Genomic DNA, 20,717 nt, shown 5'->3' with positions numbered 1-20,717 from the left:
CATTTTACAGATGAGGTAACTGAGGCTCAGAGAAGTGAAGTGACTTGCCCAAGGTCACACAGCAGATATGTGGCAGAACCGGGATTCGAACCCATGACCTCTGACTCCTAAACCCGGGCTCTTTCCACTGAGCCACGCTGCTTCTGAAGAGAGCTGTGGTGTGGTAGATATGAAGGGGGAGGTGTGAGTGCTTATTGAGTGCCTTAAAGTCATTGGTCAGGAGTTTCTGCGAGATGCCGAGAGGGTTGGACAACTATTGGGGGTTTTTGAAGAACGCGGAGACGTGTACATTGACGCCCAATTCACTGCCACTCAATCAGCGGTTAGAGGTTTTTGAGGAACGCAGAGGCACGTACATTGCTGCCCAATTCACTATCAATCAATCAGCGGTATTTATCGAGCGCTGACGGTGTGGATCGGAACCCACGTCCTCCGTCTCCCGGGCCTCTGCTCTTTCCACCAGGCCAAGCAAGTCGTGGGTAAGAGGTGTGCGTCATTCTTGTCACTGTAAGCCTTTCAAGCAAGATTCAACAGCCCGTTTGCCCATGTGGCTTCTGAACACCCACTCCATCTCCAGCCCGGAGCTGTTAGCCTGCTGTCTTGTTCCCGGATCTTGCCCTAATCCCGGTGTGGGGCGTCCCCTTGACTCCACGACTCTTTTCCCCGCAGGTGGCGTGGGCAGGGTGGTCAACGGAGCCTTCATGGTGCTGAAAGGTCACCGGTCTATCGTAAACCAGGTGCGGTTCAACCCGCACACCTACATGATCTGCTCCTCGGGCGTGGAAAAGATCATCAAGGTGAGAAGCTCTCCCTCCCCTTGCCTTAGTGGTAGACACCGGGATGGAGTCGGAGAAGACTCAGCCTAGGTCTCCTTGAGGGTGATGTCTACAGCGGCCGTATGTCCCGAGAGACGCAGCCCCTTCTCCGGCGATGGCAGGGGCTCTGCCTCGCTTGAGTGGCACGTGGCGGGCAGACAGGTGTGGCAGAAGGGGCGAAGCAGCGTGGCCTAGAAGATAGATCCCAGGCCCGGGGAGTCGGAAGGACCTAGGTTTTAATCTTGGCTTCTCTGCTCGTCTGCTGTGTGACTTTGGGCAAGTTGTTTAACTTCTGGGCCTCAGTTACCTCATCTGTAAAACGGGGATTAAGCCTGAACCCCACGTGGGACAGGGGACTGTGACCAACCTGATTAGCTTGTGTCCACTCCAGCGTTCAGAACAGTGCCGGGCACAAAGTAAGCGCTTAACAAATAAGCCCTGTTTTCGGGGGCCAGGGGAAGGTGGGGGGGTGGAGCACGGAAGGGTGACGCATTGGATGGGAATTTGGGTCTCTCCGGAGACCGACACGCTCCGGTCAGCAAATCCTAGAAAAGCCTGAATTTGGAATTTGTGCTGCCTCAAAGCTGGGAAGGGAGAGGGAGACCCAGATTCCGCTGCTGATCCCAGTCTGGAATGTGGTTTGAAAACGTTTGATCCTCTCTCTCGTCCTTGAGATTCTCCCACTGCAAAGGCCTCCTTAGCCTCAGTGTTGTGGCATCATTAGTATCCCTAATTAAGTAGTCAGTTGTATCACAGCCTGGGAGTCCAAAGGTCTTGGGTCCTAGTCCCGGCTCCGCCACTTGTCTGCTGTGTGGCCTTGGGCAAGTCGCTTGACTTCTCTGTGCCTCAGTTACCTCATCTATAAAATGGGGATTGAGACTGTGAGCCCCACATGGGACAGGGACTGTGTCCAACCCAATTTGCTTGTATCCACCCCTGTGCTTAGTATAGTGCCTGGCACATAGTTAAGGTGTGTTATGTTGCCAACTTGTACTTCCCAAGCGCTTAGTACAGTGCTCTGCACACAGTAAGCGCTCAATAAATACGATTGATTGATTTATTAAGTGCTTAACAAATACCACAGTTGTTGTTATTTAGAGAAGTAGCATGGCATAATGGATAGAGCACAACCCGGGAGCCAGAAGGTCATGGGTTCTAATCCCGGCTTCGCCACTTGTCTGCTGTGTGACCCCTGGCAAGTCACTTCACTTCTCTGTGCCTCAGTTACCTCATCTGTAAAATGGGGGTGAAGACTGTGAGCACCACGTGGGAAAGAAAATATAGCGCTTAGAACAGTGCTTGGCACATAGTAAGCGCTTAACAAATACCGACATCATCCTCATCATTCTCTGTGCCTTAGTTACTTTATCTGTAAAATGGGGATTGAGACTGGGACCAGGGGCTATGTCCAACCTGATTAACTCATACCTTCCCCAGTGGTTAGTACGGTTCTTGGCACACAGTAAGTGCTTAACAACTATTATTATTATTATTATTATTATTATTATTATTATTATTGTTTAAATGTGCAGTTGGGCTGCCAGTAGCCAAGTAGTTCTCTCAGAGCCCACAGTTCTTTCCCGCTCTCCCCATCTCTCTTCCCACACAGAGGCCAAGTCCTTCTTCTCCTGCCATATTTAATCTGAAAGTCAATCAGTTGTATTTATCGAGCGCTTACTGTGTGCAGAGCATCGTACTAAGCACTCAGGAGAGTAAAACACAATAGATTCGATAGACCCGTTCCCTGCCCACCACGAGATGCCAACCTCCATTCATTCAGTCTTCCCTCTCCGCATTTTCTGTTCTCACAAGTCGGCCCATCTCTACTCGAGCTACTCTGGGAGCCGTTGACCGGCTCGCCTCAGGAGGGAGGGAGAGAATACCCAAAAAAGCAACAAAACCCTGTTCCCCTGATGGTGATTTAGGCCACTTGGGTCTAATGAGCTGCTTGACTCAGTTACATATGGACTGAATGAACGGAGGCCTGCCAAGAACTATTTTTATTGTCTGCGTCCAAGGGACCCAGCCTGGCGCATCTCCATGGGAGAATGGCCCAACGCCTACTCCTCTCATTCCAGCAGCTGACCCTCACCTCTTTCCCCGGAAACCGCCCCTGGCCGTCTTCTGCTCTTTTTATGGTATGTTAAGCGCTTACTATGTGCCAGGCGCTGTACGAAGCGCTTGGGTGGTTACAAGCTAATGGGGTTGGACATAGTCCCTGTCCCAAGTGGGGCTCGGTCTCAATCCCCGTTTTTAGAGATGAGGTAACCGAGGCCCAGCGAAGTGAAGTGACTTGCCCGAGGTCACAGAGCAGGCAAGTGGCCGAACTGGGCCGAGAACCCAGGTCCTTCTGATTCTCTGGCTCTATCCACTGGGCCACGCCGCTTCTCAATTAACCGCGACCTGGGCCTTCAGCTGGCAACTAGACGATTCTCGGCCACCAAACGGGCCTTTGAGGAAGTCAGTGAGTGAAATTTGTTGATTGTTTAATGTCTGCAGAGCGCTGGATGAAGCACTTGGGAGAGTACCACGGAACCGAGCTGGTAGACAGGTTCCCTGCCCACAACGAGCTTACAGTCTAGAGGACTAGAGGAGAGAGCAGAGCCTGGGAGCCAGCAGTTCGTTGGTTCTTTAAAAATCTCCTCATCCTCCTCGTCTTCCTCCGTTCCGTCGGCAGCCCCTCCACGAGGGTGAAAGCCCGTTGTCCGGTCAGAGGTTGAATGGGTCCATCGTTCCCTGGCCCCAACTAGCACTTCCAGGAGCTCCTAGGGCTGGAGTCGGGATAGCTTTGGATGGCCTCCCCCCGCTGCAATCGCCGCACTGCTGTTGCGGGTCATTGTTTTGTATTTTTGAGATTCTTCCTTTCCCACAACCCAGCCTGCTTTCCTCCCAGACGCAGCCCTGGCCGGGGGGCAGGGCCAATTTTCATGCCTCTACACTTCCATAAGAGGAATTTTGGCCGGGCGAGAAAGAACGCTTCCTCCTCTTCCTGGAAATTCTTAGTAGCGAGGACTTGTTCTCGGCCCGTTCCGCTTTTCCGTTCCTGCCCCCAGCGGGGCTTTGATCCCCGGGTTCGCCGATGACTAATGGGTCACTAATGGGTCGGTGCCCGAGCCTTGGCACGGCCCCCATCCGGGCCCGGTGACATCACCCCCATGGAGAGCCCGGGCGGGGCGTCCCATGGGCGGAGAGTGGTGCCCCTCATAGGGGGCCTCGGGCCGGGGGCGGGCGGCCACTCCCTGGCTACCGTTGAGCGAGCCTAAGTCCTTAAACTGAAGATCACGGGTTGGAAGGCAGCCAGGGTCCCAGAAGAGGGAGGGAAAATGTCTTTTGCATGAGGCAATCTTGACTGAGCCAGACAGTTTGCCTGGAGCAGTGTGTGTGTGGGAGAGGGCTGCGGGGGTCCCTTCCCGGTCGTTTCATTGGCACCGGGCTCTCTGGACGTGGCAGAGAGCGGGTGGCACCCTTGGTGGCTGCCCTGGCGGGTCACAGAGGGGCAGGGCCTTTGCCCCATGAGGTTGGCACCAAGGGAGCAAATCTACCACCCAGGGGCACAGACAGGCAGCCGGAGCTCACCTGCTCTGTCCCACCCCTTGGGTCCGGAAGAGAAGCGGAGGCAGGGCCAGGATGGCTTCCGCGTGTCTTCCCCCTTCCTCTTGGAGGAGGAAGATGCCGCCATTTTCCTTTTCCCTGAGTTTCGGGGCTGGGCGCGAGCCGTTTCTTGTCCCCTCCCCAAAGCCCCTGATGAGAACACACCCAGGGGAACTCCGGGGGATGGGTTAGGGGTCAGGGCTCCAGAGGCATCGCGGCAATTCCCGCAGGGTCGCCCAATTGCCCCTCCTTTAGATTGTAAACTCATTGCGGTCAGGGAACGTGCCTGTTTGTGGTTGTATTGTACTTTCCCAAGCACTTAGTACATTGCTGTGCACACAGTAAGGGCCCCATAAATATGAATGAATGATTGCCACGCCATTTGGGGCTGGGATCCGTGGGCCACGGTGCAGACAATAATAATAATGTTGGTATTTGTTAAGCGCTTACTATGTGCAAAGCACTGTTCTAAGCGCTGGGGTAGATACAAGTTGATCAGGTTGTCCCACGTGAGGCTCACAGTCTTAATCCCCATTTTACAGCTAGGGTAACTGAGGCACAGAGAAGTTAAGTGACTTGCCCAAAGTCACACAGCTGACAATTGGCAGAGCCGGGGTTTGAACCCATGACCTCTGACTCCAAAGCCCGGACTCTTTCCACTGAGCCACGCTGCTTCTCAATGTAGCCTAGTGGATAGGGCACAGGCCTGGGAATCAGAAGGACCTTGGGCAAGTCATTTTACTTCAGTGGGCCTCAGTTCTCTCATCTGTAAAATGGCGATTGAGATTGTTAGCTCTCTGTGGGACGGCGACCGTGTCCAACCTGATTATCTTGTATCTACGCCAGCGCTTAGAACAATGCCTGGCACTTGGTAAGCGCTTAACAAATACCATTGTTATTATTATTAGCAACCCCCTGGGCAGCCGTGCTCATGGCCAGCGGGTACCTGTCAAGAACAGTGCGGCAATTGCGTGTCCTCGTGAGGTTCACGCCCCAGCGGTTCCGGGGGGGCCGGTCCCAGTCCGGTCCAGTCTTGGTGGTCCCCTGTGCTGCCTGGGTGGGTCGGGCTGATTAAGGTGGGAGCTCAGCCCCTCCCCACCAGGTTTTGGGTTCAGGAGTGAGGAGAATCACTCTGGCCCAGCCTCAAAGCCCCAGGAGGAGGAGGAGAAAGAAGAGAAGAAAAGTGATGGCTTTTTTCCTCCTCCTCCTCCACCTCACTCCTCTCCTCACCTCCTTTTCCTTTTCCTCGTCGTCCTCGTCATCTTTGTCCTTGTCCTCATCCTCCTCATCCTCCTTGTCCTCTCCCTCCTCCTATGGCGGTGGCTGTGTTGGAAGAGGAAACGCTGTACAATCGATAAGTGCTTTTTTCTTTCTCTCCCCAGCCCTCTACCTCCCCCTTTTCCTGCTCTCCCCTCTTCTCCTCTCCCCAAACCGTCCCCCTTCTTCCGCCCCTTCATTCCTTTCCCTTTTTATCATCCCCTGTCCCCAAATCAGCCCCACAGTCCAGATGAAAAATTTCACCCTCCTGGCTCAGGCCTCCTCTTAGTGTACTCTCCCAAGCGCTTAGCACAGTGCTCCTCACATAGTAAAAGCTCAATAAATGCCACTGATTGATTGACTCATGTGGCGCTTGCCACCACCATTTGTATTCACTCCCATGCTGAGGGGTGAACAGTGCCAAGCGCTGTTCTAAGCGCTGGGTGGGGGGATACAGGATAATCAGGTTGTCCCACGTGGGGTTCACAGTCCTCATCCCATTTGACAGGTGAGGTAACTGAGATGCAGAGAAGTGAAGTGACTTGCCCAAAGTCACACAGCTGACAAGTGGCGGAGCTGAGATTTGAACCCATGACCTCTGACTCCCAAGCCCGGGCTCTTTCCACTGAGCCACCCTGGAGTGTGGCCTAATAGAAGCATTTCTCCTCTCCGCTTCTCACTTTGCCTCCATTAAGGGCTGATCTCCATGACTCTTTCCCAACCCACCTGCCACTTTGGCTGCCACAAATGCCCATCTGCTAAGCGTCCGGCCGAAGGAGGGTTTGCCACTCTCAAGATTCAAGGGGTGCCCCGTCCTGAGAACAACGGGGGCCCCTTAGGACTCAAGGGGCCATGGACAGAGGCTGTTCTGCAGTGGGGACCCCCCCACCCCGACCCCGCAAGCCTTGTGGCCTCCTGGTCGTACCGCCCTGAGACAGTGGAAGCCCTCCCGAGTACCACGTGGGATTTGGGCACCAATCAGTCCATCCATCGATGGTATTTATTGAGCACTCACTGTGTGCAGAGCACTGTACTAAGCACTTGAGAAAGCACACTTCAACTAAGGAGCGAGGAGCTTAGTCTAGAAGGCCACAGCTCAAAACACCTAGACTGAGGTTGGGGTTGGATGCCGGGGAGGATTCTACGGGCCTGGGAGGCTCTCCAAGGTGTGCCCCTCCAAATAGTAGGATTTATTGAGCACTTGCTGGGGGCTGAGCCCTGCACCAAGCACTTGGGAGAGTAGTAATAATAGTAATGGTATTTGTTAAGCTCTTAACTATGTGTCAAGCACTGTTCTAAGCTCTGGGGTAGATACAAACTAATCAGGTTGCTCCACATGGGGCTCGCAGCCTTAATCCCCATTTTACAGATGGGGCAGCCGAGGCACAGAGAAGTTAAATGACTTGCCCAAGGTCACAACAAAGTTGATGGACACATTCCTTGTCCACAGGGAGCCTCCAGGAACTGCTGAATTCGAAGTCCCTTCTAGTCTGAGAGTAGGAATAGATAGCACCTCTACATTTCAAGAGAAAAGAAGCGTGGCCTAGGGGATAGAGTCCAGAACTGGGAGTCGGAAGGACACGGAGTCTAATCCTGCCTCTGCCACTCGTCTGCGGTGTGACCTTGGGCCAGTCACTTCACTTCTGTGGGCTTCAGTTCCCTCATCTGCAAAATGGGGATTAAGACTGTGAGCCCCATGTCGGACATGGGCTGTGCCCAACCTGATTAACTTGTGTCTACCCTGGCGCTTAGTACGGTGCCTGGCACATGGTAAGCTCTTAACAAATACCATTAAAAAAAAGATCATACGTGGGGTGGGAGCGGGAGGCTTTGTCCATTGGTGGGAGCCAGTGCCCCTGCTGGGAAGCAGCGTGGCTTAGTGGTTAGAGCACAGTCCTGGGAGTCAGAAGGACCTGGGTTCTAATCTCGGCCCTGCCGCTTGCCTTCTGAGTGACCTTAGGCAAGTCATTTTCACTTCTCTGGGCCTAATCCGGGTTCTGGTCCCGACTCTGCCACTTGTCATCATCATCAATCGTATTTATTGAGCGCTTACTATGTGCAGAGCACTGTACTAAGCGCTTGGGAAGTACAAATTGGCAACATATAGAGACAGTCCCTACCCAACAGTGGGCTCACAGTCTAAAAGGTCTGCTTTTTGGCCTTGGACAAGTCACTGAACTTCTCTGTGCCTCAGTTATTTCATCTGTAAAATGGGGATTACGACCGTGAGCCCCACATGGGACAGAGACTGTGTCCAACCCGATTTGTGTGCATTCACCTCGGGGCTTAGTACAGTGCCTGGCACGTAGTAAAGCGCTAAACAAATACCATTATTATCGTCTCCATTCTGCGGGGCCTTGGGTGCCGCAGTTTGGCACACACCTCCGGATTCATCTTCAGGCTGTGACTCACCTCTCAGGAATTGCTTGAGATCAACGGCCGCTAGGTATCGACCGAATCCAGTTGCCCTGCCTCTAGTTTCTCAAGGGCCGAAGGAACCGCGTCGAACCAAGCTCCGGTCCGACCTCAGCCCCGTCGTAACAATGATGATGGTGTTTGTTAAGCGCTTACTATGTGCAAAGCGCTGTTCTAAGCGCGGGGGGGGATAAAAGGTGATCAGGTTGTCGCAGGTGCGGCTCACAGTCTTCATCCCTGTTTGGCAGATGAGGTAACTGAGGCCCAGAGAAGTGAAGTGACTTGCCCAGAGTCACACGGCTGACAAGTGGCGGAGCCGGGATTAGAACTCGTGACCTCTGATTCCCAAGCCTGGGCTCTTTCCACTGAACCACCTTGCTTCTCTTACCTTCCTAGCTGACGCCTCCCGGGCCCACCGCCCACTGCCCTATCTTAGGGGCCTGAACCCTGAGGAGCCCGACTGGGTCCTCTGGTCCAGGGCAGACCCACTCCTCCTCAGGAGGTGCCACGTTTCGAAGCAGGTGGCCAACTGGTGGTGGCAGCGGAGCAGGGAGACCGTGGGCTGTGGCAGAGGGGCCCATCTCTCCTCAGGCGACGAGCGCTAACTTGCCGCCCTCTCCACCCCCCACTCACCAGGCGATGAATAATCAGCTGCGTGGCGTCACCTGCCTTGTTGAGCAGTGCGAATCAACTGCGCAAAGACGGCTGAAAAGCACCCATCTCCCTCCTTTTCTTTTTCACTGCTTACCTTGTTGTTCCCACTCTATTCTCTTCCTCCTACCACCCCCTACACAATACGTACTCTCTCTCTCTCTCTGTCTCTCTCGCCCTGCCACACCACATTCACACAAACACACACTCTCTCTCACACACACACACTCCCCCCCACACACACACACTACTTACCCCCACACACACACGCACACACTTCTTTCGTGAATAGAGCACAGGCCTGAAGGTCGTGGGTTCTCTGTGTGGCCTTTGGCAAGCCACTTCACTTCTCTGGGCCTCAGTTGCCTCATCTGTAAAACGGAGATTAAGACCGTGCACCCTACATGGGACAGGGACCGCATCCAGTCCAATTTGCTTGTATCCCCCTCCAGCGCTCAGTACAATGCCCGGCACATAGTAAGCACGTAACAAATACCATCACGTGGCTCAGTGGAAAGGGCACGGGCTTTGGAGTCAGTGGTCATGGGTTCAAATCCCGGCTCCGCCAATTGTCAGCTGTGTGGCTTTGGGCAAGTCACTTAACTTCTCCATGCCTCAGTTACCTCATCTGTAAAATGGGGATTGACTGTGAGCCCCCTGTAGGGCAACCTGATCACCTTGTAACTTCCCCAGCATTTAGAGCAGTGCTTTGCACATAGTAAGTGCTTAATAAATGCCATTATTATTATTTTTATTATTATTTTCCAGAGGATTGGACTGAAGAAATCATCAGTGGGTTTTGTTTTCATTTGCCTCTGATGTAGGTGGGTGACTCTGAGTACCAAGAGCCCAGAATTGTTGTTTCTGGGAAACAGACTGGTGGCGTTTGTTCTCAAACAAGAGATTAGGCCCTGGACCGGATGCAGGAGGATTGCCCCTCCCTAGATCTCTTAGAACAGGGAACGATTAGTCCTTGCATTGGCTACTAGGCCATTTTGCCTGGCGGCCTGCCAGCCTGTAGCCCCAGGGCCACCCGAGCCACTCCTCGGGCACCCGGTCTCCGTGGGGGCCTGGGGCAGCGGTGGTCTTTGAGGCCGAGCGGGTTTGGGCCCTGGCTGAAATGCAGCAGGAAACGGGCACAGCAGGGAAAATCTTTATATGCCAGGCCCGGGACCCTGGGTGAGAACTTTCCCATCCAGACGTGAGATTCCCCCCCCAGTAAAGGGGACTGTTTGGTTTTTAGGTAAAAAATAAAACCCTGAATTATGAGGGAGAAACGGAGGAACAAAGAGGTCTCCCCCCTCTTCATGGGGAAGATGAAACTCAAGACGAAAGCATTGGCGTTTGAGGCCACAACTTGAAAACTCTCTCAGCCTGTCTGTTTATACTGTCAATTCCTTGTGCTTTTCTCCTAGCCGGCCTGGCGGTCTTTAGAGAGGCTAATTGGATTTCTCATTCTAACAGCACTCCCTCCGCCCTGCCACACCACAAACATTCACACAGACACACAAACACACACACACACACACACATTCTCTCTCTCTCTCTCTCTCTCTTGGTTGTGTCATCTGTGGAATGGGGCTGTGGTGGCTGTGTCCAGAATTATCCCGTGGGGAGCCATCGTTGACCCTGAGAAAGGTGGGATTGGGTGTCGGGGGGCGGGTGTTGAAAGCCCCTCTGGCTCACTACTCTTTATGTCACCCTCCCATCAGGCAAGAGGGTTTCTCTGAATTACATTTCTGTTACCATGGCTACAGGCCAATTTTTTTTCCCCCTCCCCCCGAGTTTATCTGTGCCGCTTTCGAGACCCGCCTGCCAGTCAAGTGGATTTAATCATTCCCATTTGAGGTGACAGATTAATTACCTTAAACCCTATCTCCAAGTGCTCAGCGAACTGCACGCCGAAGCAGCCTCCCTGTAGTGACTGCAGCTTATGGGGCTCTGATTTTGGGGGCCCGGAGTGTCCATGGCACGCCTGGCAGGGACACAGGAGCGTTCATTCCCGGCTCAAGGGCCTCCACCCTTCTTCCCTTCTCCTCCCCACCGTGTTTCCTTCCCCGGGGATGTCTGAGAAGGGCAGAACAGTGCGGGGGGCAAAGACAGAGAGACCACGTTGCCCAAAGGGATGATTGTAGAGTACATACCCCCGAGTTCACCCAACTCCTGGCCTCAAGGGCAACCCGGGAGGGTCCCTAATTCATTCTGTAATTCGTGACCCGTTGGAGAGCCTCTCTTTCTGCTTGCCTTCCCCAGTCCAAGGAGAGCCTGGAGGGTGGGTGAGAAAGCTGAAGAACTCCCTGGGTTGAGAAGTGGGGCAGGACTCCCCTCCCTCCAATTTAGTCAGTCAGTGGATCTTATTGAGCATTGACTGTGTGTGGAGCACTATTCTCAGCCCTGGGAAAATGCAGTGTAGCGACTGTGGTTTTTGTTAAGCGCTTACTATGTGCCAGTCAGTCACTGTTCTAAGCTCCGGGGTCAATGCAAACTAAAAATAATAGTAATAATTATGGTATCTGTTAAGTGCTTACTATGTGCCGGTCACCGTTCCGAGTGCTGGGGTAGGTATAAAATAATCAGGTTGGATGCAGTCCCTGTCCCACATGGGGGCTCACAGTTGGGGAAATTGAGGCACAGGGAAGTGAAGTGACTCGCTCAGCGTCACACAGCGGACAAGTGGCAGAGCCGGGATTAGAACCCAGGTCTTTCCGACTCCCGGGCCTGTGCTCTAACCACTAGCCCGTGCTGCCCCCCAAAAGCCCTCTGGTCCAGGGAGAGCCTCCTGTCTGCCCAGCCCTCCACGGGGGATGGCGGGCGAGCGAGGGACTTGGGGGGCAACTAGCCCCTTCCCAAGCGAGAGAGGGCACGGTTCCCTGGGCAACGGATGCCTGCCTTCCCAGGCTCAGAGTAGGCTTGTTGGCTCTTTTTACCAAGTGCGAGAAAGCAACACCTTTGAGCCCAAAATAGAATTCCGGCACTGAGGTTCTGGGAAACACAGTCCCCAGGCGGGAATATCGATTCTCCCCATGGCCTCCGCTGTGGGAGCTAAGGAGAGACATTACCCGGTTTCGGTGGGGGCGGGGGCTCCGAGGTGCCTTTCTGGCCTCCCCTGCCGTGTAGTATCTAATTTTCATGGCATCTCTTGAGATTGTCCGGGAGTGGATTGTCTCATTCCCCTGTCAGTCATTCAGAGGGATTTACTGAGCGCTTAGTCCAGTGCTCTGCACATAGGAAGTGAAGGGAAAACACAGTAAGTTTCGGTAGATCCGATCCCTGCCCACAAAGAGCTTCCAGTCTATGGGGGAGGCGAACGTGTATTCATTCATTCATTCACTCGTGTTTATTGAGTGCTTACTGTGTGCAGAGCGCTGGACTAAGCGCTTGGGAAGTACAAGTTGGCAACATATAGAGACGGTCCCTACCCAACTGTGGGCTCACAGTCTAGAAGGGGGAGACAGAGAACAAAACAAAACATGTTAACAAAATAAAATAAATAGAATAAACATGTATAAATAAAATAGAGTAATAAATCATCATCATCATCATCATCAATCGTATTTATTGAGCGCTTACTGTGTGCAGAGCACTGTACTAAGCGCTTGGGAAGTACAAGTTGACAACATATAGAGACAGTCCCTACCCAACAGTGGGCTCACAGTCTAAAAGAAGAAGAAGCAGCGTGGCTCAGTGGAAAGAGCACGGACTTTGGAGTCAGTGGTCGTGGGTTCAAATCCCGGCTCTGCCAATTGTCAGCTGTGTGACCTTGGGCAAGTCACTTCACTTCTCTGGGCCTCAGTTCCCTCATCTGTAAAATGGGGATTAAGACTGTGAGCCCCCCGTGGGAAGACCTGATCACCTTGTAACCTCCACAGCGCTTAGAACAGTGCTTTACACATAGTAAGTGCTTAATAATAATGCCATTATTATTATTATTATTATGAAAAGGAGTCACAAGGTTTGCTGCCATTTGTCTGCTGCATGGGGTTGGGGCGCGGGCCTGGGAGTCATCATCATCATCATCATCAATCGTATTTATTGAGCGCTTACTGTGTGCAGAGCACTGGACTAAGCGCTTGGGAAGTACAAGTTGGCAACATATAGAGACAGTCCCTACCCAACAGTGGGCTCACAGTCTAAAAGGAGTCACAAGGTTTGCTGCCATTTGTCTGCTGCATGGGGTTGGGGCGCGGGCCTGGGAGCCATCATCATCATCATCATCAATCGTATTTATTGAGTGCTTACTGTGTGCAGAGCACTGTACGAAGCGCTTGGGAATGAATACGCACAAGCATATATACAGGTGCTGTGGGGAGGGGAAGGAGGTAAGGCGGGTGGGGTGGGGAGGGGAGTAACGTGTAGACGAATAATGGATAGGGGAAATAGTAGAGTATGAGGCTCGGTGCTTAAATGCCACGAGGAGACAGATATCAGAATTTCCCCCAATTTATTGACGAGCGGGGAACCTGAGGCGCAGAAAGGCCAAGCGACCTGGGATCTGAAAGGACCAGAGTTCCCCCTGCCAATTCTGCACTGGAGGGCTTCCAGGAGGATCCTTCCCCATACTCCCTGACCCCAAAAAATGCCCCTCTTAAGCACAGGCAGCGGGGGCGGGAAGGTGGGGCGTGCCATTAAAAGCGGGCAAGCAAGAGGCGGTCGGGGGAATGGGAGTAATAGTAATAACAATGATAATGATGGTATTTGTTAAGCGCTTACGGTGTCAGGCACTGTTCTGAGCTCTGGGGTAGATACAAGCAAACCAGGCTGGACACAAGCGGGGGCTCACCGTCCTAATCCCCTTTCTTCAGACGAGGGAACCGAGTCCCAGAGAAACAAAGTGACTTCCCCGAGGTCACCCAGCAGGCGCGCGGCGGAGCCGGGTGGAAAGAGCTCACTTTTCTCGTTGCGAGCGGCCCCCCGAAACCGTCTGCCCGTCGGTCCGTCTGTCCGTGTCTCTGTTTTCCGCCCCCCCCCCCGCAGATCTGGAGCCCGTACAAGCAGCCGGGCTGCAGCGGCGACCTGGACGGGCGCATCGAAGACGACTCCCGCTGCCTGTACACCCACGAGGAGTACATCAGCCTGGTCCTCAACAGCGGCAGCGGCCTGTCCCACGACTACGCCAACCAGTCGGTCCAGGAGGACCCGCGCATGATGGCCTTCTTCGACTCGCTGGTGCGCCGCGAGATCGAGGGCTGGAGCTCGGACTCGGACAGCGACCTGAGCGAGAGCGCCATCCTGCAGCTCCACGCCGGCGTCAGCGAGCGCTCGGGCTACAGCGACTCGTCGTCCCCGCCCTCGCCCCTCGCCGCCCACGAGGAGGAGGAGGAAGAGGAGGAGGACGGGGGTCCCGCCGCCCCGCGGGCCCCGCTGGGCTCACCGCCCCCGGTCCGGGAGGACGCGGCCTCCCGGCAGCAGCGGCTGGCCGCCCTGCGGCGCTACCAGGACAGGCGCCTACTGGCGCTGTCCAACGAGTCGGACTCAGACGAGCACGCGCGCGAGGCGGAGCTGGACACGGACCCGTTCCCCCGGCCCCGCTCGCCCAGCCCCGAGGACCCCGGCTCGAGCAGCACCGGCGGCGGCGGCGGGGGCGGCGGAGGCAGCAGCACGGAGGACGAGGAGGAGCTCAACGAACGCCGGGCCTCCACCCGCCAGCGCAACGCCCTACGCCGTCGGCAGAAGCCCCCCGCCCGGGACGATCAGCCCGGGGCCTCGGCCCGGCCCGCCTACGCGGGCGAAGACAACTACGACTACCCGCAGATCCGGGTGGACGACCCGTCCTCTCCCTCCTCCTCCTCCTCTTCCTCGTCCTCCTCGTCCTCCTCCTCGCGGGCCTCGTCCCCGGAGCGCAGCCCCTCCGGGGCGGAGTTCCGCCCGGGCCGGGCGTCCCCGTCCTCCGACGTGGAGTCGGTGGAGCGGAAGATCTACAGGGCCTACAAGTGGCTCCACTATTCCTACATCTCCTACTCGGCCGCCGGCAGAGACGGCGAGACCTCCCGGACGGCCGGGGGCGGCGCCGAGGAGGACGAGGAGGACGGGGAGGATGGGACGCCCGGGCCGAGCAGGGAGGGGAGCCGCCCGGCCCCTCCGCCTCCCAGGCAGGAAGGGGGTCCGGGCGCGGGCGGCCGGGACGCCCCCCGCGAGGCGGCCCGTGGCGGCGACGCCCTCAGGGAAGGCGGCCCGAGCGGAGAGCGCGACGGCGGGCCGGGCCAAGCCGGCGCCGACCCCCCGCCGCGGCCGGAGGAGCGGGAAGGGGCCGTGTCCCGAGGCCCCGCCGCCCCGCCCGAGCCCGCGGAGCCCTCCTTCGAGGCCAAGAAGCTCAACGGCAAAGCACTTTGCAAGGGGTTCGGGGGCCGGGCGGAGGAGCCGCCGCCGTCGCCACGGCAGCCCTCCCCGGCGCTCCCCAAGGCCTCCTGCTCCACCCTCGGGACCCCCGGTGGCCCCCGGCCGAGGACCCAGGCTGACGACTGGGAGGAGAGGGCCCCGGAGACCGCCTGCCTCAACCACAACAACGGACACTTCCACCCGCGCCCCCCGCACCCCCACAACAACGGCCCGACCCTGGGGGAGCCGGAGACGGCCCGCCCGAGCGCCGACCGGGGGACCCCGCCCCCGCCGGGGCCGCTCTCCCACAGAGACCGCCCCCGGCCCGACTCGGACCGCGAGGTTCCCGGCCCCGGGCCGAGGGAGGCCCCGGCGGAGGCGAGCCCGGCCCCCCCCGGCGGACTCAAACGGGCCCGAGCGCAGTCGGAAGACACGGATTTGGAGAGTCCCTGCTCAGAGAAGAAGCTGAAAACATGATACGTACCAAAAACACACACGCGCGCACACACAAAGACACCCCCCCACCCACTCCCCCCCCCGACCCTACAAAACCAAACACCCCCCCCACCCCGCGGCCCCCGATCTAGACAGACACCGAGGAAAGGGCAAAGGAGTATTAAAGGCACTCGTAGAGCCGGGGTCTCCTTCGTCGCGCCCGGCGGCGGGTCTGGGCCTCTTGGCCGTCAAAAGAAAGAAAAAGAGCATCTCAAGGGACTCCTTCACCAGTGAGACTGGAGCGGAGTGTACTCCACCGAGGTTCTGTCAAAGTAAATCCTTGTTGAGACATTTGACTTGTTTTTGCACATGTGCGTGTGCGGATGTGTGTGTGTTTGCGCGCGAGTGGGTTCGCCTCCCAGCTTGGCTGTCGGAGTAAGAATTCGGTTCTTTTCCTGGCTTTCTTTCTCTTTGAGCTCTCCACTTGCAAGAATATATAGATCTATATTTTTTGCCATCTCACTCTTTTTATTATTATTTTTTTTCCTCTCCAGACCTTTCCACCCCGGTTCTAAAATAAGAGAAGGGGTCACCGTGGAATTAGAGCTGGCGGCCTGGCGGTGGGGTGGGGGGTGTCCAGCACCGCGCTGGGATCGGTAGGAAGAGAGGGGCGAGCCGACGGATCCCAGCCACCGGCCTCTCGGCTCTGGGCCCGCGAGGAGAGCGAGTCTCTCAAACGGGAGCCCGTCCCGGTTTCTGGTCGGGAGCACTTTTTTTTTATAAAGCACTTATAGCGGTGGAGTTGCATGGATGCCGTTTAAAATCCCTAGCGAGGCTGAACTTTGAAATCCACCTTCCTTACTGGATTTTCCTCACTGGGTTTGAGTCGTCGCGATGCGTGACGGGAAGATACTCTAAGGGCCCAGGATTTGACACGGGCCGGGTGCCCAAGACGGTGGCGGGTTCCACTAGCCCCGAGGTGGGCAGGGCCCCGGATGCTTCGCTTCTGGGGCTCCGGGTGTCTGAGAGCGGGAGGGACGGAGGGAGACTTGGTTCTCTTATTGGTCAAGTCAGGGTTAGTCACCTTCTGGGGAGAGGGAGGGCCTAAGTGGCAGTTTAGCATCACGGGTCAGAGAGGACGGAGGTGCAGGAGGCCTCCGACCCCAGCGGGAACCCTCGGGGTGGATGGGTGGACTGCTTCGGCTGGCCACCCCCGGGACTCGCGCGGGAAAATCCTGTTAGCTCATTTCCAGGTCCTGCAGAGCAGCGGGCAAACGCCACGTTGAAGCCACGGGGTTTCCCGGAGTCCCCGCGTCGTGTCACAGAGGGTGCGGAGAGTTGGGTGCGTCCCTCTGGAGACCACGGTTGAGTCTCGGGGGCAGGTGGAATGGGGAGCGGGGGCGGAGAGAGGTGTGCGCCCCGACGTCTCCTAGGAGACCCTCTGCTCAGGTAGGATGATCGGGGGATACCCTGTCCCGGTCGTTATCCTATGAGCGGAGAAACGGAGACGGGCGTTGACGCCGGGAGGTGACCCCCACCAAGGTGTCTAGACCAAAGGGAAGGGCGGGAAGAAGCCTCTAGAGGGAAAAGGAGGAGGCTAAAAGGAGCGATTTGGGTTTTTTTTTTTCCTAGAGTTTCTAGGATCGCGTCTGCCAGCTGGGATTTGATTAGGGGGCGCGGGACGACAACCCGTGTCGCCTCCTTCGGGGAGGCCACGGGGGGATATTGCCGGATTAGGGCCACGCAACAGGGGTGAGGGAGGGGATGGAAGGGGTCCAAAGGTCTGAAGGCAAGTGGGGAAGAAGAGAGCCTGGAGCTGCTCCTTCGCCACGGACTGGCACCGAGGAGCTTCAGAGCGGAGGGAGATGCCTGGGAGCTTTTGAACTGCTTTGGCCAAGGGAAAAATGCAGGCGGTTGGAGATGTGACGGAAAGCACGACCCCGCGTTGGGGAGGAAGAAACGTTTGTCATAGGGGGAGCATCCAAAGTCATCTTCAGAATTAAGCGGCTTCAGTTTTGGTGGGTGGGGACGGGGTGCAAATGTCTGTAACGACCGGTGGAATGAATTCTTTTGGATTTGTAACCAAGATGGTTCTCTGACTGTCTTCTCCGATCAATTCACCCAACACTGTAAATTTTGGTTTTGATACACCCAAGTCCTAAAAGACATTTTGGTTTCTTTTGGCGGGGCGGGGGCGGGGGGGGTTGGCAAACCTTCCTCTGAAAATTGTATTAAATTTGAAAAATTTTTTAATCCTTTATATACAAAAGGCAGAGTGCCTGTGTGTGTTTTCTCCTTCCCTCCAGGCAAACGGTCGTGACCTTTGCCTTGTTGGCCTTGTCTGTGGCCACTGCATTCATTCAGTCGTATTTATTGAGCGCTTCCTATGTGCGGAGCACGGTACTAAGCACTTGGGAGAGTACAATATAATGACAAACAGACACATTCCCTGCCCACAGCGAGTTTACCGTCTTGAAGGGGGAGCTTAGAGTCACTTTACTTCTCTGTGCCGGAGTTTACCTCACACCTTAAAAGGGGATTAAGACTGTGAGCCCTAATCCTTCATTCATTCGTTCAGTTGTATTTATTGAGCGCTTACCGTGTACAGCACTGTGCTAAGCGCTTGGGAGAGTACAGTATAACAATAAAGAGACACATTCCCTGCCCACAGCGAGACGGTTGAGGAGGTGGCCTTGGCCCAGGGATGTCACCACTGTCCTGGGATGAGTCGAGTTGTTGCTCTCCGGAGATGACGTGACTCGATCCTTCCGTGTTTCCGGACTCTAAATCCCGGCCTGACCTCCTCCCGATGATATCCGGGTTCGTCCTCGGCTACTGTTGGACCTCCCCTCCCCACAAGGTCCAGCTCTTGGGCAACTCTTCTTCCCCAGGGCTCGGGCCCTCAGATGGTTTGAGAGAAGCCTCGACGGCTGAGCAGTTTGGTCCGTGAGCCCTCCCCCATTCCCGGGGATCAGAGTCCTAAGAACCTAGAGAAGCAGCGAGGCCTTGTGGCTAGACCACAGGCCTGGGAGTCAGGTGGATCTGGGTTCTAATCCTGGCCCCGCCACTTGTCTGTTGAGGGACCTTGGGCAAGTCACTTCATTTCTCTGGGCCTCAGTGACCGTCCGCCACCATCCATAAAATGGGGATTAAGACTGTGAGCCCCATGTGGGTCCAACCCGATTAGCTTGTATCTACCCAATGCATAAGACAGTGCTTAGCACAGAGTAAGCACTTAAATACCATAAGGGGGGAAAAAAAAGTACAGACTTTGGAGTCAGATGGACCTAGGTTCTGAGACTGGGCTTCTAATTCTGGCTCTGCCACTCGTCTTCTGGGTGACTTTGGACAGGTCACTTCTTGGTGCCTCAGTTACCTCATCTGTAAAGTGGGGATTAAGACCGTGAGCCCCATGGGGGACACGGAACCCCAACACTTTGTACAGTGCCTGCACATAGGAAGCACTTAACAAATACCATAAAAAATAACAACAGCAACAAAAAACCTGGGCTTCCCAGAAGGCCTTTCCCAAAGCCGGGACCTGGGAAAAAGGACCCGCTCGATCGACTGCAGCCCGGATTCCCATCTTGGGAAGGTTTCTCTCCCGCTCAAGAGCCTTGCGTAATAACTGACTACGGTAGATTTGGGGAGTTATCAGCAGGCTCGTAGTTTCGTATTTTCAAATCCTCAATGTCCCGGGACCCAGCCCAGTTCGGGTCACTGAGCTCAAAGTCAGCAAGAAGACCAGTCCATGTCGTCGCTTTTCCACTGGGAAGCCACGGGGTGGATGGGTGGCTCGGATCCTACTGGCCAACCTCCGGGACTCGCCCAGGAATAATAGTAATAATAATAATTCTGGAATTTGTTAAACGCTTACTATGTGCCAAGCACTGTTTTAAGCACTGGGGCAGATACAAGGTAATCAGGTAGGACGCAAATCCTTTCCCACGTGGGCTCAAGGTCTTAATCCCCATTTTACAGTTGAGGGAACTGAGGCCCAGAGAAGTGAAGCGATTTGCCCCAGGTCACACAGCAGATGTGGCAGAGCCGGGATTAGAACCCAGGCCTTCTACGCCATAGTCCTTAGCCCTCCCTTTCATTCATTCATTCAATCATATTTATTGAGCGCTTACTGTGTGCAGAGCACTGTATTAAGCACTTGGGAAGTACAAGTTGGCAACATATAGAGACGGTCTCTACCCAACAGTGGGCTCACAGTCTAGAAGGGGGAGACAGAGAACAAAACAAAACATATTAACAAAATAAAACAAATAGAATAAATATGTAAAAATAAAATAAACAGAGTAATAAATACGTACAAACACACACACACATATATATATATATATACAGGTATTTGTGTCCAGACCTACAGTTCGGGGCGGGAGGGCTTTTTTTTTTTTAATCTTTGGAGCTTTTCCTCCCCTCCTGTTCCCCATGAAAAAGATTGAGGGGTGGCGGGGAGAAGGGGAGGAGGGAAAAGACAAAACTGGATATTAAATGATTCAGGGCCGGAAATGCTAACACAAACAATGGAATCAGGAAGGTTACCGCTACATCTGTCCGGCCTAATTGGTCTTGTAAGTGGAATCTTCCCGTTCTCCTGTTGACGTCCTCCCTTCCGGTTTGGCTTCCAGTCCTATCCGCAGGGGATTTGCAATCGATCAATCGAGGTATTTATAGAGTGCATACAGTGCGCAGAGCATTAATTCATTCATTCGTATTTATTGAGCACTTACTGTGGGCAGAGCACTGTACTAAGCGCTTGGAAAGTGCAATTTGGCAACAAATAGAGACCATCCCCACCCAACGGGCTCACAGCCTGTATTAAGCACTTGGGTGAGTACAGTACAGTAATAATAATAATAATGGCATTTTATTAAGCGCTTACTATGTGCAAAGTACTGCTCTAAGCGCTGGGGAGGCTACAGGGTGATCAGGTTGTTCATTCAATGGTATTTATTGAGCGCTTACTGTGCAGAGCACTGTACTAAGCGCTTGGGAAGTACAAGTTGGCAACACATAGAGACGGTGCCTACCCAACAGTGGGCTCACAGTCTAGAAGGGGGAGACAGAGAACAAAACAAAACATATTAACAAAATAAAATAAGTAGAATAAATATGTACAAGTAAAATAAATACATTTGTAAGGTTGTCCCACCGGGGGCTCACAGTCTTCATCCCCATTTGACAGATGAGGGAACTGAGGCCCAGAGAAGTGAAGTGACTTGCCCAAAG

The 20,717-nt window shown here is 54.8% G+C and overlaps 1 protein-coding gene across 3 annotated transcripts in view; it reads left to right on the top strand.

Moving 5' to 3' along the window:
* DCAF5 (DDB1 and CUL4 associated factor 5) overlaps positions 1-17,565 on the top strand; it is a 119,640-nt gene extending 102,075 nt beyond the window's left edge. For 2 of the 3 annotated variants that reach the window (XM_038765508.1, XM_038765506.1), the window contains exons 8-9: positions 670-797; positions 13,704-17,565. In XM_038765508.1, coding sequence (XP_038621436.1) covers positions 670-797; positions 13,704-15,521 — 1,946 coding nt within the window. In that variant the 3' untranslated portion in view covers positions 15,522-17,565. The remainder of the gene's footprint in view (positions 1-669; positions 798-13,703) is intronic. The other variant, XM_038765507.1, reaches the window with a different exon arrangement.
* Positions 17,566-20,717: the final 3,152 nt, after the last annotated feature.

Source organism: Tachyglossus aculeatus, chromosome 23 (genome assembly GCF_015852505.1).
Source record: "Tachyglossus aculeatus isolate mTacAcu1 chromosome 23, mTacAcu1.pri, whole genome shotgun sequence".
NCBI classification, from domain to species: domain Eukaryota; kingdom Metazoa; phylum Chordata; class Mammalia; order Monotremata; family Tachyglossidae; genus Tachyglossus; species Tachyglossus aculeatus.
The sequence above is the reverse complement of the archived record's forward strand: the minus strand, read 5'-3'. Positions and strand labels throughout refer to the sequence as shown.